At 33.9% G+C, this 15,335-nt stretch overlaps 1 protein-coding gene across 2 annotated transcripts in view; it reads left to right on the forward strand.

Moving 5' to 3' along the window:
• The window catches only part of EPC1 (enhancer of polycomb homolog 1), a 65,701-nt gene that overhangs the window by 46,476 nt on the left and 3,890 nt on the right, over positions 1 to 15,335 (forward strand). Inside the window, exons 3-13 of one of the 2 annotated variants that reach the window (XM_044228706.1) lie at positions 488 to 633; positions 1,018 to 1,224; positions 1,588 to 1,736; positions 2,823 to 2,982; positions 4,400 to 4,576; positions 4,660 to 4,749; positions 4,841 to 4,989; positions 6,545 to 6,897; positions 14,143 to 14,261; positions 14,342 to 14,428; positions 15,248 to 15,335. The exon at positions 15,248 to 15,335 is cut by the window's right edge and continues 54 nt beyond it. In XM_044228706.1, coding sequence (XP_044084641.1) covers positions 488 to 633; positions 1,018 to 1,224; positions 1,588 to 1,736; positions 2,823 to 2,982; positions 4,400 to 4,576; positions 4,660 to 4,749; positions 4,841 to 4,989; positions 6,545 to 6,897; positions 14,143 to 14,261; positions 14,342 to 14,428; positions 15,248 to 15,335 — 1,725 coding nt within the window. The remainder of the gene's footprint in view (positions 1 to 487; positions 634 to 1,017; positions 1,225 to 1,587; positions 1,737 to 2,822; positions 2,983 to 4,399; positions 4,577 to 4,659; positions 4,750 to 4,840; positions 4,990 to 6,544; positions 6,898 to 14,142; positions 14,262 to 14,341; positions 14,429 to 15,247) is intronic. The other variant, XM_044228705.1, reaches the window with a different exon arrangement.

Genomic DNA, 15,335 nt, shown 5'->3' on the forward strand with positions numbered 1-15,335 from the left:
TAGCAGAAGTGCACTCATTGAGAGATAGCTGTTACTGTTATTGGCAGTGGCTTCTAACACTTCAGCTTTAAATACCATTCCCTAAGCATTTGGTAAAGTAGTTATATAATCTGTTAAGTGGGATTTAAATATTCTAGAAACAAATTTATTTAAAGACCTTTTATATTATATCAAACCATATGAAATCGCTGATATTTTATCATTTTTAGCTATCAATTTTTCATATAGCTGAATCCAGTATATTTAATAATCTCTTTAGTTCTTAATAATGAGCTTCTAGTTTATTTGTTTTTGAGATGGGAGAAGGGATCACATCCATTGTCTTTTATGACTGTATGTCTGTATTAACAGTAACTTTAAATGTGGGAAGCATAACTTTCTTCTTTCTTTAGAAAGTCTAGATTTTGTTTTTATCCAGACATCTGTTGAGAGGTTTTTTGTCAGTGGATACACATAGTAAATGATTGCTTATGGTTTCTTCTGTCAGCTTTTAGTTTGGATGCTGAACAGCCTGATTATGATTTGGATTCTGAAGATGAAGTATTTGTGAATAAACTGAAAAAGAAAATGGACATCTGCCCATTGCAATTTGAGGAGATGATTGACCGTCTAGAAAAAGGCAGTGGTCAGCAGGTACAACTTCACTGTATATATAAGTATGTGTTTCTATATATATGGAAACAGGATAATGTGGGGGTGAGGATAAGTGAGCAGACGCTGGAATCAACAATCATGAATTCACATCCCATTGCTGCCCAGTACTAACCTGTATAATCTTGAGTAATAAGTCTGAAAAAAAAAATCTCTCTGCCTCAGTTTTCCCTTCTGTAAAATAGAGGTTATAAACATGAAACGTGAAAATTAACTAAACCAATGTATATAAAGTGTCAGTGACTGACATGTATAAGGCACTCCACGTTTGCTATTGTTGATACAGTTGTTATTTTGATTATTGTCATTAAAGTTTGAAGTACCTTTGAACCTTATATGAAAATGACGTAATGATTTTACATTTAGCCAGTCAGTCTGCAGGAAGCCAAGCTGCTGCTAAAAGAAGACGATGAATTAATTAGAGAAGTTTATGAATACTGGATTAAAAAGAGAAAAAACTGTCGGGGGCCATCTCTTATCCCATCAGTAAAACAAGAAAAGCGAGATGGTTCCAGCACAAATGATCCTTATGTGGCTTTTAGAAGACGTACTGAAAAAATGCAGACTCGAAAAGTAAGTTTTTGTAATTTTTTTTTTTATGTAAGAAAAATTATTTATACTTACGAATATCTCTGCATTGGAAGGTTGTATTTTAATTTATATTTAAATACACTGTCTATACAAAATAATGAGAGAAGTATTAATTTAAAATGAGTCAACCTTAGGATTCATTGCACAGCTATCAATGATAAATTGTAATGTTAAACTCTTTAAAAATCACATATAAAACTGATTTGCTGGTGATCCATATTCCCTTTCAGTGTCTTTAAATTCTAACCAGCCATACAAATATATGTATTCTTATATATTAGTAGCTGTGTTCAGAATGCCACTAGTTGGAAATGCTATTGACAAAAAGCAACTTCATATTTGCAGAATCGCAAGAATGACGAAGCCTCTTATGAAAAAATGCTTAAACTGCGTCGAGATCTGAGTCGGGCTGTTACTATTCTAGAGATGATAAAAAGAAGAGAAAAGAGTAAAAGGGAACTATTGCACTTAACACTGGAAATTATGGAAAAGAGGTAAAGTATACTCTAATATGGTCAGGAAGTATGGTACCATTAGCATTTTGTGTATTAGGGTATGGTACTTAAGCAATTAACCCTAGAAAATACCTTCCTTTAATAATAAGTGGAGACTGTTATATGTGTGATATGATATACTTTGGATAATTTTACATGTGTTTCTCTTTATTTTCATTAAAATTGATTGGGTTCAGTAAAGTTAAAATATGGCAGGTATAATCTTATTCTTTTGTCTTCATTTGAGTTAAGAGCAAGGCTGGGAGGGAGAGGACATTTGTCAATTCTAAAGTTTTTAATTTACTTACTAGATGGTATTGATTTTTTTTTTTTTTTTTAACTCATGCTGAGATTTTCAACAGAAGTAAAAAGAGGGGAGGGGGAAAGTCCCATTGTCTTAATATTCATTCATTTGTCAATGTACACAGGGAAAATTTCAAGCTTCACTCCCCTATTTCCTAGTCAGTATCTCCGAAGAAAACCACTATTAAGTTTCTCATAATTCATTTTAGGGAAATTAGTTTTAGGGCACAAATAATTCAAATTACCAGAAAGTTCCTCAGTACCATTTTAGGCATTAATTTCAGCATCTCCACCAAATCTTTCACCAAAATTGCTAAGTTAAAATTCGAACCTTTGTTTTTTCCCAGAGTCATCTATTTATGGTGCAAAGATAAAGCTATAAGCCAAAAACTAAACAGAAAAAAAAAACAAAAAATTATGTAATTTTTTTTTTTTTTAAGATTTTTATTTATTTGACAGAGAGAGATCACAAGTAGATGGAGAGGCAGGCAGAGAGAGAGAGAGAGAGGGAAGCAGGCTCCCTGCTGAGCAGAGAGCCCGATGCAGGACTCCACCCCAGGACTCTGAGATCATGACCTAAGCCGAAGGCAGCGGCTTAACCCAGTGAGCCACCCAGGAGCCCCTGTAATCTTTATTTTTAGTAAGCATTCAGCAAATTGTCAGAGTTTAATCTTACCTTAAGTATACCTGGTGTTTATAATCACATCTCAGTTAGGTGTTGAAAGTCCTAAGAATTTACAGAGCTAACTTTAACTTTTGCAGCTTTCTTTTTTATAATTTCAGGTATAATTTGGGTGACTACAATGGAGAGATTGTGTCCGAGGTTATGGCACAGAGACAGCCAATGAAACCTACTTATGCCATCCCCATCATCCCTATTACTAATAGCAGTCAATTTAAACATCAAGAAGCAATGGATGTGAAGGAATTCAAAGCAAATAAGGTGATAAACATTTTTGTGATAATAGTAGCTGATAACAGAATGGCGTTTTATCATTAGAGTGAAAAAGAAAAATACAATAAACCCTACCATAAAATATGCTGCAAAGTCAGCTTTTGATTCAGGACAGAACGATGTACCAGTAGGAATTGTAAAGACAGATAGCATATAGATGAACTTTTTAATAATTGACTTTTCCCAAAAAGAACCATAATGCCATAAACTACCTAAAACTTGATACAAATATTTGGCATGTGTACACAACCATAATAACTTCCCATGATCTTTTTCTTCCCGACAAGTATCATTCTTGCCTCTAACCTTTCTTACCTTTCTTGCCTTGTGCATACTTCATACTTCTTCTAGCCTTTGTTTGATGTCTGTCACCTGCATACATATTCTTTTTTTTTTTTTTTTAAAGAAGATTTTATTCATTTATTTATTTGACAGAGATCACAAGTAGGCAGAGAGAGAGAGAAGGAAACAGGCTCTCCGCTGAGCAGAGAGCCCGATGCAGGACTCGATCCCAGGACCCTGAAATCATGACCTGAGCCGAAGGCAGAGACTTAACCACTGAGCCACCCAGGCGCCCTGCATACATATTTCTAACGAGCACTGTGTTCATCAGCTCAGTCACTCTTGCTTCTGTATTTTATCCTTGTGTTGTCCCTATTTCATGACTTCATCTCTTTATCACCTAAAACTGTCCAGATTCACTCCAGAAAGCCATTATTACTTAGCTACCAAATCCTTACTTTTTTTTTCCATAACACCTCCACATTATAAGTTATCTGAGATTTGCTTTATGTATATGTAAAATTACTTGAATTATTATTTTCCCAAACTTGATTTATTACTCTTTAGAATAAAGATTAGATCCCCTTTTTTAATTCTTTCCTAGAATTTTAATAGAAAATTTAAGAAAAAGGAACAGGAGCCAGTGGAAATTACTAACTGCAGTTATAGGATCTCAGAAGCTGAAGAAGTTCTGTTCTCTTCTTTTACTTCAACTGCAACAAAATATTTTATGAGATTATGTTTAGGTTGTAGGAACATTACCCATGTTTCACACGACCAACCTATAAGATTTTACAATGCAAGATGACAAAACATAAGCATTTTACATGTCTTCTGATTATGAATAACTTCATTATAGCTCTAAACTTTTTTTTTAATTTTTCTTATTGTTTTTAATTCATTATTTTTGTTAACATGTAATGTATTATTTGCCCCAAGGGTGCAGGTCTGTGAGTTGTCAGGCTTACACGTTTCCCAGCGCTCACCACATCACATACCCTCCCCGATGTCCATAACCCAACCACCCTCAGCTCTAAACTTCTTCTTATTTTAAAACTTAACCCAAACTACAGGTTTGTTGAACATGGTTTCTAGTTTTGATTCATATATGACTTTATTGCAGCAAGATAAGGCCGATCTTATCCGACCTAAACGTAAATATGAAAAGAAGCCCAAAGTCTTACCATCGTCTGCTGCTGCTACTCCTCAACAGACGAGTCCTGCTGCACTGCCAGTCTTTAATGCTAAAGATTTAAATCAGTATGACTTTCCCAGCTCAGATGAAGAACCTCTCTCCCAGGTAAAGATAACGAATTTCTCTGTGAGTATAGAGGAGAAATGGAGGAAGTCACACGTTTTGACGCACTTCATTTTATTTTAAAGGTTTTGTCTGGCTCTTCGGAAGCTGAAGAAGACAATGATCCCGATGGTCCTTTTGCTTTCCGTAGGAAAGCAGGCTGTCAGTACTATGCTGTAAGTTTCCAGTTCTCTTTTTAAATAACAAACTGTTCACCTTTAACTGACAAACTAAAATAATTTGGATTTTTTTTTTTTTTTTTTTTAGCCTCATTTAGACCAAACTGGCAACTGGCCTTGGACTAGTCCTAAAGATGGAGGATTAGGGGATGTACGATATAGATACTGCTTAACTACCCTCACCGTACCCCAAAGGTGTATTGGATTTGCACGAAGACGGGTTGGGCGTGGTGGAAGGTAAGTATTTCTGTATTCCTAGCATAGGGACAGTAGGGACATAGACAGTAGGGTAATCAAGTCTAAAGCTTAAAGAGAGGGAATCCTTCTAAATATGCTCATTTGTTTCCATTTTCTGTTCTTAACTGATTTTTGACTGAAATGCTTAAAGAAACTGCAGAAAGTTGTTTCAGAAGTTCTGGGAGATATTAGGACAAAGGGTTGAATAAGCTAAGAAATGTCATGTAGCTAGTACACTAAGTTGTTTAACTCCTCTGTGAAAAGGCTCCAGAATGTGGCGCTTGGGTGTCTCAGTTGGTTGGTTGGGCGTCTGACTCTCGGTTTCAGCTCAGGTCATAATTGCTGGGTCGTGACGTGGAACCCTACATGGGGCTCCACACTCAGGGCTCAGCACGGAGTCTGCTTGAGATACTCCGTCTCTCCCTCTGCCCCTCCCACCGCATGCTGTGTATGTCTCTCTCTTTCTCCTTGTCTCCAATAAATAAATAAAATCTTTAAAAAAAAAAAAAAAAGGCTCCAGGATCCATGTACGACCTTTGACATCCCAGTTTATCAGGATCTAATTACTCTTCTTCTTTTGTTTAAACATGATACAACTCCTGTACCTCTATATGCCTTTATGTGAGAATTTGTGTGGGAGGCAGGAAGGAATTACAGAGCACATGAAAGTGAAAAAAAGAAAGATACTCTCATATAGGTGAAAAAAAAGGCAGAACATAATATCAGGGTGTTTTCAGAAAGAAACTTTAGGCCGTAATTTATAGTGAATTATGGCTTATACATGTTTCTTTTATTTTTCAAATCTTAATTGCAGTTTTTAATCACCTAAACATTAGTTTAGAATTGTCTGGACACTGAAATATATTTTATTTAATGCTTTTCCCCCATTATTATGTTGACATCAATAGTAGTGAAAATTCTGTATGCTGGCTATATTTTATTCTATACTAGCATTAGTTTTAGTATTTTAAGATAGAATCATTTTTTAAATATATAAATAACATAAAAATATATCTTCTAGAGTAGTGGATCTCAAATATTTTATTGATCAGAAATTTTAGTGGCATAAGATTTCCCAAAGATCACATAACGTTTTACTGCTTTTCTTCTACCTCTCCTATCCCTGTGGGGGGGGGCGGGGAGTTTTGCTTAATAGAGAACAGATATTTGGAAAGTGTTTTGGTGCTTTGTAATGGAAATAAAAATCTTTGGTTCAAAAACAGTTTGGAAAGAAAAATAATCTCATGTTGTATCAGTTAACTTCTACTGATAGACCAACTCGGGAACTGTTAGAAGGCACTTGCTAATGTAAAATGAATAGTGTACCTTATTCTTGAAGGTGAATTACTCTCTTATTTAATCAGATCATTATAAAGTAAAAACTTATATCAGAAATTGAGAATTTACAAAAAAAAATTGAGAATGTAACTATTATAGAGCAAAATACTGAAATAATCAAATTTACAGCTTATGGCTTTGGGGAATTGGGAGGGTCTTTTTTATATAATTTTTGAATAACTATTTTACATATATGTTCTTGCCTTATTTTTAATAGGGTTTTACTGGACAGAGCTCACTCAGACTATGACAGTATGTTTCGCCATCTGGATTTGGACATGCTTTCCTCTCCACAACATTCTCCAGTCAATCAGTTTGCCAATACCTCAGAAACAAATACCTCGGACAAATCTTTCTCTAAAGACCTCAGTCAGATACTAGTCAATATCAAATCATGTAGATGGCGGCATTTTAGGCCTCGGACACCATCCCTACATGACAGTGACAATGATGAACTCTCCTGTAGAAAATTATATAGGAGTATAAATCGAACAGGAACAGCACAACCCGGGACCCAGACATGCAGTACCTCCACGCAAAGTAAAAGTAGCAGTGGTTCAGCACATTTTGGTATGTTTATTTGTTATGGTGTACATTTCTATAGAAATGTCAGAGTCATCCATTTTCTGAATATGTGGTTTATTAAGGCTAAAAGTTCCTTTCTCTCAAAACAATGAGAAAAAAAGGACCTAGGTTAAGTATCTGTTTGAATTCTGTTTGTACATGTGTTTTCACTTAAACACACCCACATGCAAAGGTGATTTATCACTACTTAATGTATGACATTTGTTTCCTGGATACAGTCTGTGAACCCACAATTCACAATTCAGCAGCTATATTTTCAAAGAGTACAAAAAGAAAATGGGCCATTAATTATGACTATTTTATGCTTGGACACTAATGTAGTCTTTTATTTAAACTGTTTAAAAGTAGACCAGCAAGTTAGGAGATATGTAAAAGCCTCATCTGCTGAAAGTAATGCAGAATAATTTATGAAAGAAACTAATTTTTCAGGTACAATACTTAAAGGGTTATTTTAATTTTTTAGGATTATTATAATTTTGGAAAAATTTCCAGATAACATCTGCTTTAGCATTATGATTACATTGTGTAGTGTTTCTAAAATAAATGCTGTTTTTAAATATTCTTAAAATTTTAGTTTTCTCTTTGAAAGCATAGATCTGTGTTATTTAAGGCATGTAGGCTACAGAAATTCACTGTTAAAATTATGTTACCACAGATTTTTGTAAAGGTAATTTAAATACAGATTTTGAAGGGACTGTAAAGATACTTACTGTGTCACCCTAATCATCTGGTAAGGCTCTAGTTAAACCTTATAATAAATACGAAATGTGCTGCTTATTCCTAAAGATTTCCAGAAAAGCTTCCATAAACTAATTTACTTTGTGTTTGGAAAACAAGTCTGTGAAATTTAAGTCTTTAGCTCGTAAGAAAAATAATCACATTTTAGAAATCAACTAGAAGATAATTTAAATTATCCTGAGTCCTAATGGATTAGGATAGTCCCATTAACTTCAGAGTGTATACTTTGGAGAGTCAGTTTCTCTTAGCTATTATAGTCCTAAAAATCAAAATAAAGCACTTTTCAATATGAAGGATAATTCGTATAGTGTGCGAGTTTAGAGATTTTAAAAGTGTAAACTTGCAATATGTTTTTCTGGGTAGATATTTAAGCTGTGTAAATTCCTTGAGATTTCTTGTAGAAAACTGGCATGTTTCATCAATCCCCATATTCTTGCCCCTTAAAGTAAAGAACTTGAGGGGTTCCTGGCGACTCAGTCAGTGGAGCATGAGACTCTTGATCTCTGGGCTGTGAGTTCATACTCCACGTTGGGTATAGAGATTACTTTAAAAAGTAAAATCTTAAAAAAAAAAAAAAATAGAGATCTTTTAATGATCTTTTTTCTGTAAATTGTTTTGCTATACTACATAAGTAAATACCGATATTATGAAACTACTTGATTTGTATTTTCCAAAGAATATTAAAAAGTGAACATTGAACCAGTAGTATTACCAAAAGTTTAGCTGAAAAACAATTTTTAGTAATGGTGTGATTTTCTTTTTAACCGTGTCCTCCCCCATATAATGTGATACAACCTTTAAAGAGTGGGCTTATCAATTTTTTTGTTGCACGTAATTGTTTTCAATTTTCCCTTAATTTTTACTAGATCTTTCGTATACTTAGAGAATAGATGCCTACAGATTGCTATTTTGTAATGCTTTATTCTTTCCTATTTGTGAATATTCCAAAAACCTAAAGCTTTTCTCTTTATGCTCTACAAAGTATATTATAGTAGAGGCCCCATCATATGTACATTTAACTTAAGTGAATTCAGCTATAGGTCCCTGGAGAAGAAAATAAAATTTTAACAGTTCAGAAGTTATACAGAGTTCTGAATACAATGCTACTGCAAGAATACGTTGTCCAGAGTGGGCCACTCTGGGAATGGCAGAAGTGAATCTGTTATTGTTGCTCTCAGAGTGTCTGTGCCTCCATTTTTGCTTCATTCTGAGGTTAAGCATCGCACCTCCATCTGTGTAATTGTAATTTTAAAGATATATTTTTCTGTATAACATGGCCCCCAAATATAGGCCTGACTATGTCATCTGGTACTCAGCCACAGAACCTGATCTAGTCTGATACCAGAGGGAAAACGGTCTTTGCTGTGCTTATTGAGAGATACACCCATCATGGGAGACTCTAAAGGAATATTCAAGGCTTAATTTTTACGATACTGACTTTAGAACCTAACTACTATATGAGATAGGAGTCAGTTGATACATACTTACTTGTCTGCTGCTTGAGCCAAATACTTTGATTTAGCCATTTTTTATTAGTCATTATTTTAAATATTAATATTTTATATATATGCTATGGCATAGTGATGCCCTCTGGACTGATTTTCCTTTTTCTAAATACCACCTGTAAGAGCCCATTTTTTTCTCATTTTCAAATAGGAAATTCTAAATGAGGATATCAGGAGCCCATTATTTTTAGTAAAGGGCATGAACTTTAACACACCAGCCTTGTAGCTTCTGGTGCTCAGAATTTTTTTGCTTGCTTCCCAGTCTTGGCCATTTTGCATAGTTGTATGGCCAGATGGGTAACCTGGTTAGTCAGGTGCTAGAGTGCTTGATCTGGACAACACACAGCAGAATGACACAATGTTGAGGAACTTGGGGAGACTTAAATATATGTGTATTTAGAATTTCTAGGACTAGATTTTAGTACATATGAACAAATTATGTATGTATTATATTTTAATAATCTGGAGTTAATATGTGATTGGGACAGTTTCCTAATACAGTCTACTGGGTTTTTTTTTTTCCTTTTAATCTATAAAAGTACCTTTGAAAATTTAGTGTTTGCTCAGTGACTATTCATTTGTTTGTGTTTAAGCTTAGGGGATATGATATGTCAGAATTAATACACTTCTCATAATTAGAACGCTATAATTTAGAAAGACTAAATAGAAAAGTGATTTTTAAACCACCATTATATGTTAAGGATTTGAATTCCCAGTTCCCACTGAGATTTCATTAGTGTTCTAAGTAATTTTCCTAAGCTCACATATCTCTACTAAAGATTTGGTTTATTTTCATAAATTAATAGAATATATGTAGCTGGCATGATAACTTCTATGTCTCAGGATTTGTAGCTAGCTTTAATACATTCTACTTCATAAAATTTGTAACACTCAGTTTCCAAAGGAACTCTAGGTTCAAGCATTGAGTATTTTCATGGTTAGAGTTTATAAATCCATTGAGTATTTTCATGGTTAGAGTTTATAAATCCGTAGGACCTTAATCCTTATCCAAGTGTGTTTCACAGTTCAAAATTACACCCTTAGCAGGATGTGAAGTAGCACCCATAGTAGTAGAATTGATAGTTCTATAGTTCTGTATGTTCTATAGTTCTATATGCCATGTGCTGAAGTGCAAGATTAGACCACAGATAATCTCATATTTAAGTAATTCTCAGCCAGATGAATTCAGATTAATTCATGTTTGGCCATCTAAGGAAATACACCATATTTTTCTTTTCAGGTTGGATTTCTGGGTGGCTGTTAAGTGCTTATGAACCTCAAAACTATCATTCAAACTTACTGGCTCGGGGATCATACTTTAATACTCTCTGAAGTCGTTTTATTTTATATTTATTTCTTTAAAGTTACCTTTTCTTGTATTAAAATAATTTTCTGCCTATGTACTGCTCAAAGAAATTTCTAATCAAGTGTTGTCTTTTAAAATAGGTGTTTAGGTTTATTGGGTTTTTTGGGGTTTGGTTTTTTTTTTTTTTCCCTAACAAAACAATGTATATTTTAGTGATCTTAAGTCTGTCTTCTCAAACTGGATTTTCAGATTGTTGATTTTTTTCTAAGTACCTGTCACCCTCACCTACTCCCACTTTGATTATCCATTGGTCTGCTTCAGCTGTGGGAATGTGACTTAAAGGGCAACAGCCTGACCTATTCTAGGTGTTGGTGTGCCTCACCGTAGTTTCTTATCCAAGTGGACTGGTAACATCTTCACTTACTTCACCTGAATTTCTACTCCAGAGAATTGTTAGCAACTACCAAACAATGGTAGTTTCTGACCTTTGTCTAGATACCTTAGGGAGGGGAGATTCAACAATTTTCTAGATCAGGTTATCTAGAGTTGGGAATCTCATTTAAAAGTTTGTCTATATATGAACAAAAGCTGCCTCCTTAAATTTAAATCTGCAGGTTCCTCTTTTGCCCTTAGAAGCATCTGAATAAATTTTTAGTCACATCCCTCATATGATGACTCTTCTCCCATACCTAGACAGGTGTTTTTTGTTTTTTGTTTTTTAAGCTCTTGATTCATACTGGTGGGTACATTAAAAGTTTAATTATTTCTTGTAAATAATATTAAATCTAAAACTTTGGTCTGCTTCTTTTTATATTTAAAATTTCAATGGTTTGGGGGTGGGCTCCCCCCCTTCTATTATTATCTATCTTTGTGACCTCAGTTGAAAGTTTCTTCATCTTTAGTGTGAAGTTGTAGGAGGAAATCAGTAGGAGGATGCCTCCCGACCTAAAAATTTGGGGTTCTGTGAAATGCTTCTGCTTCTAGGTTTGGTCATCTGTCCATGAAACCATGCTACCCATCTTCATGTTAACTGCAAACTTGACTACCACACCCTATGTGGAGGTAGACCTAGAACCGTAGCGCTTTCTACCTTGATAGAGATTAGGGAAATATGGTCATTTCTGTTTATTTCTGCTTAGCATTTGATTAGACTTCGAATTATAATGCCATCTGAAGTCCTCAGTTTTCTGTATAAAAACAGTATAAAACCCAGTTCAGATTGTATTTGCCCACATTTACACCTTACCTTTGTCCAGGCTTTCCAGCTTACTCAGACAGCCTTTTGGATTGGAGATTTATTTCTCAGAAAAAATAAAATCCTTGCATCACTTTGCTGAAAAGGGCTTTAGTGATCACCTAACTTAGATCTAAGTATTTTGGATGAACATAACTGAGCCCCTAAAAGTTTAGTTACTTGCCCAGGTATACTCGGCTAGTTACGATAGAGATGGAAGCTTAAAAGAAAAAAAAAACAAGGTCTCTTGGCCCCTAGACCCATGGATTTTATTACCATCATTTTCAGCTTATATGTTGCTCGGTATATACAGTTACTCTAGATCATTTATGAAAAATGCCTGTGGAAAACTTTGTAATTAGTTCCATTATTATTTATTAGTATTAGTTGCATTTTTATTTCTAAATCTTGTATTAGGAAGAAGTTAATAGTTGTTTAAAAGCATACTTCACAAGACCCTCAGAGACCAAGGATTAAAATGTTGACTTAAACTAGGGAGGAAATGTTTGGAACTTTTTTCAAGTTTCTAATTTATAATTGCTAATAAAGCATATATAAACACAAAGTTCTAAATAGTATTTTCATGCATATAAATGGAGTTTTTCATAAATTGAGCTTCAGTGAATACTTAATTACTGCTTTTGTAGATAAATAATGACCTGACCTAGTAGGAATGATCCTTTTTTAAAAAAAATATACTGAACATGCCCTGCTAGGAAATTCAAGACTTAGGCAACTCACTCAAACTTAGGAAGTTAAAGTGTTAATCTCAAAAACATACTAGAAAAACTATTTAATAAACTAAGGATCTTTAGGTTTAAACAGTTGCTTTTTATGGATTTTTTAAAAACATAGATAAATGTTACATTTATTATAAAGAATCAGGGCAGCATTAATTTTTGTATTTTCTTCAAATTTTGATTCAGCACATTTCTATTATATGGAAATGGTCATTTTGACACAAAATTACTTTCTGTCAATATTTAAAAGTTATATTGTCAATAAAAGTCTCCCCTTTAGTATTTAGATCTGAGAATTACAACATAGTAGGGAAAGAAACGCATCAAAGGACAGCTATCAGCTAAAGTTTTTACAACAACAAATTACGTTTTTGGTCTTGTAGCCCAACAACTTAGTTCAAGTGTAAAGCCTGTGTAAACACTAATAATTTCTGGAGTTCTATTAAATATCATTTCATAATTTTCTGAGCCATTCAGAATATGGTAGAATTTCTACCTAAACAGTTTGTAGTGGTACTACTCAGAAAATCTGTATCATGGAAGATAAAGATGCTTTATGAGTTATGAGTGAAAATTATAAAACGTGATGAAGTGATATTCTTGTCAACTAAATCATTAAAATGCAACTAAAGACAACAAATTAGGTGAAAATGTTTTGAAAACATTAAACTTTAGATAGAAGAAATTTGCATTGCATGATTTATAGATTCCCTGGTATTCAGGGATGCATGATAACCTTTTTTGTGTTTTGAAATAATCCTTACCCAAACATCACAGGTTTCTTAAAGAAGCCTTTAAAGTCAGATGTTGTGATTGTATGTGCCCTTTTTTTTTTTCCTTTTTTTAATTGGCCAAAATAAGAAAAAGAAAAAGGTTTCCTTTTTAAAAACTGCACACATTTTTTGGGGGGTAATAAATGAACATTTTTTTGTTTGTTTTTTTTAGAACTGAGCTCTCCATAGACAAACATAAGTAGCATAACACAGTGTCTTTCCTCAGACATCATTCTGTACAGTAAATCAACATAAACAACTCCGTTCTTATTGACTGGATTTTTTCCAGGTGGGTTAATTGGGTGGGGAAAATTAATTAACCTTAACATTTGGAGCCTCTTTTCTTCCTGTTAAAGGATGAGTTCTTTAAAAAAAATAAAATAAAGGTAATAAACCAACAACCTTATATTCCATGTAGAGGGAATGTATGTAATGGCTGAAATTAGAAAAAATGCAAACAATTAGTATTGATAAACAGAACTGTTAGGGATCATCTGAATGCATTGGGACAGTAATATGAGTAAATGAGAAACCAAATGGTGACTATCAGATTTCTTCTCAAGCTCAGTGCAAAGTTGAATTCCAAATAAGTGGATTTAAAAAGCTGGATTACCTTTTTACACTGTCTAGCACAAGTGTCACAGCTTACAAAAATAATGGTTCTGAAACTTGAGAAGTGAGTTCTCTTTCCTATGTTGTTATAACTCGGGAAGCTTATAATTTCGTGTTGCTTTGAACTCAAGCCACTCCAGTTAAATGTGGTTGTAAAAATGTGAAATTTTTCCTATGGAAGTGATCTTTAGCAGGATCATGAGCCTTTGTCAGATACTTTAATTTTGCACAAAAGTTTTTTTAATGCTGAAATTTGTTTTGGTACTGTAAGATGTGTGTGCTCTGTGCGTTTTTTAAAGTGTTTTCCTTGTTTTATGTTCAGCATTTACAGCCGAACAATACCAGCAACATCAACAGCAACTGGCACTAATGCAGAAACAGCAGCTTGCACAAATTCAGCAACAGCAAGCAAATAGTAATTCCTCCACCACCACTGCACAGGTGAGGGATTTGTCTGTCTTATGATTATCCCTCATTGTTTCCCACCAGAGTTCATCTCTAATTACCAACTGTTGTCATAGAACCTTGCATCTAACCAGCAGAAAAGTGGCTTTCGCCTGAATCTACATCATAGCCATTCTATACAGGGTTTAGAAAGAACATTACAGGTGAGTATGGAAGCTGTTGCCTCTGCTCCCTATTTTAAAAAGTAAAAATGAAGAAGCATAGTTAAATGAGATCAAGACGCTGTCTTCCAAGTCTATCCTATAGACTGAATTTACCTCTTTAATATATAATCCCACCCAGCTCATTATGTTGGATATTTTAATTAATATTAAAATTTATTTGAAGTTATCATACTAAACCTCTTTTACTATTAAAAGAAATCACTTTTAAACCTCAAGCATGATAAGTGTTTGCCATTTAAACACACGTAAGGCTTAAAGACTGAAGTTCAAATCTCAGCATCTTGGAGGAAAAATTCATTTTAAAAAACTCAAGGAGCCTCTTAATTTTTAGGCCAAGTTATGATATGATATTTTGTTACTTCTGTTCTAAAGGGATAGTTTTCTTACTGTCCCAAAGGTGCCTTGGTTTATATATGTATATATGTGTAAGTTAGGTAAAAGAAGCTTACATATTCATTTTTCATTTTATGTATTTGCAAATCACTGAAATTTCTTACTAGCGTATTTCTTGTCTGACACTTTGTGTCAGAGGTTTACTGTTTCCACATTATAGGTTTCTTTTCATAATAGACTGGTCCATGTTACATATTGTCACATATGAAAACCAAAATTCATAATGTCTGAGTTCTTAGATCGCTTGAGCATTCTTCAAATTTGTGACTATCAAAAGAAATGAATATATTTCAGTGGTTTGCTACTCTGGTTTATATTTGGACTGATTGTGGATTACCTGTGTAACTTTAATGTTAATTCATTAGACCAAGCAATGCTTAGATTTGTTTTGTATTTTCTTTTTAGGGTTTTGTTTCCAAGACTTTGGATTCTGCTAGTGCTCAATTTGCTGCTTCTGCTTTGGTGACATCAGAACAACTGATGGGATTCAAGA

The sequence above is a fragment of the Neovison vison genome, chromosome 12, assembly GCF_020171115.1.
Source record: "Neovison vison isolate M4711 chromosome 12, ASM_NN_V1, whole genome shotgun sequence".
NCBI classification, from domain to species: domain Eukaryota; kingdom Metazoa; phylum Chordata; class Mammalia; order Carnivora; family Mustelidae; genus Neogale; species Neogale vison.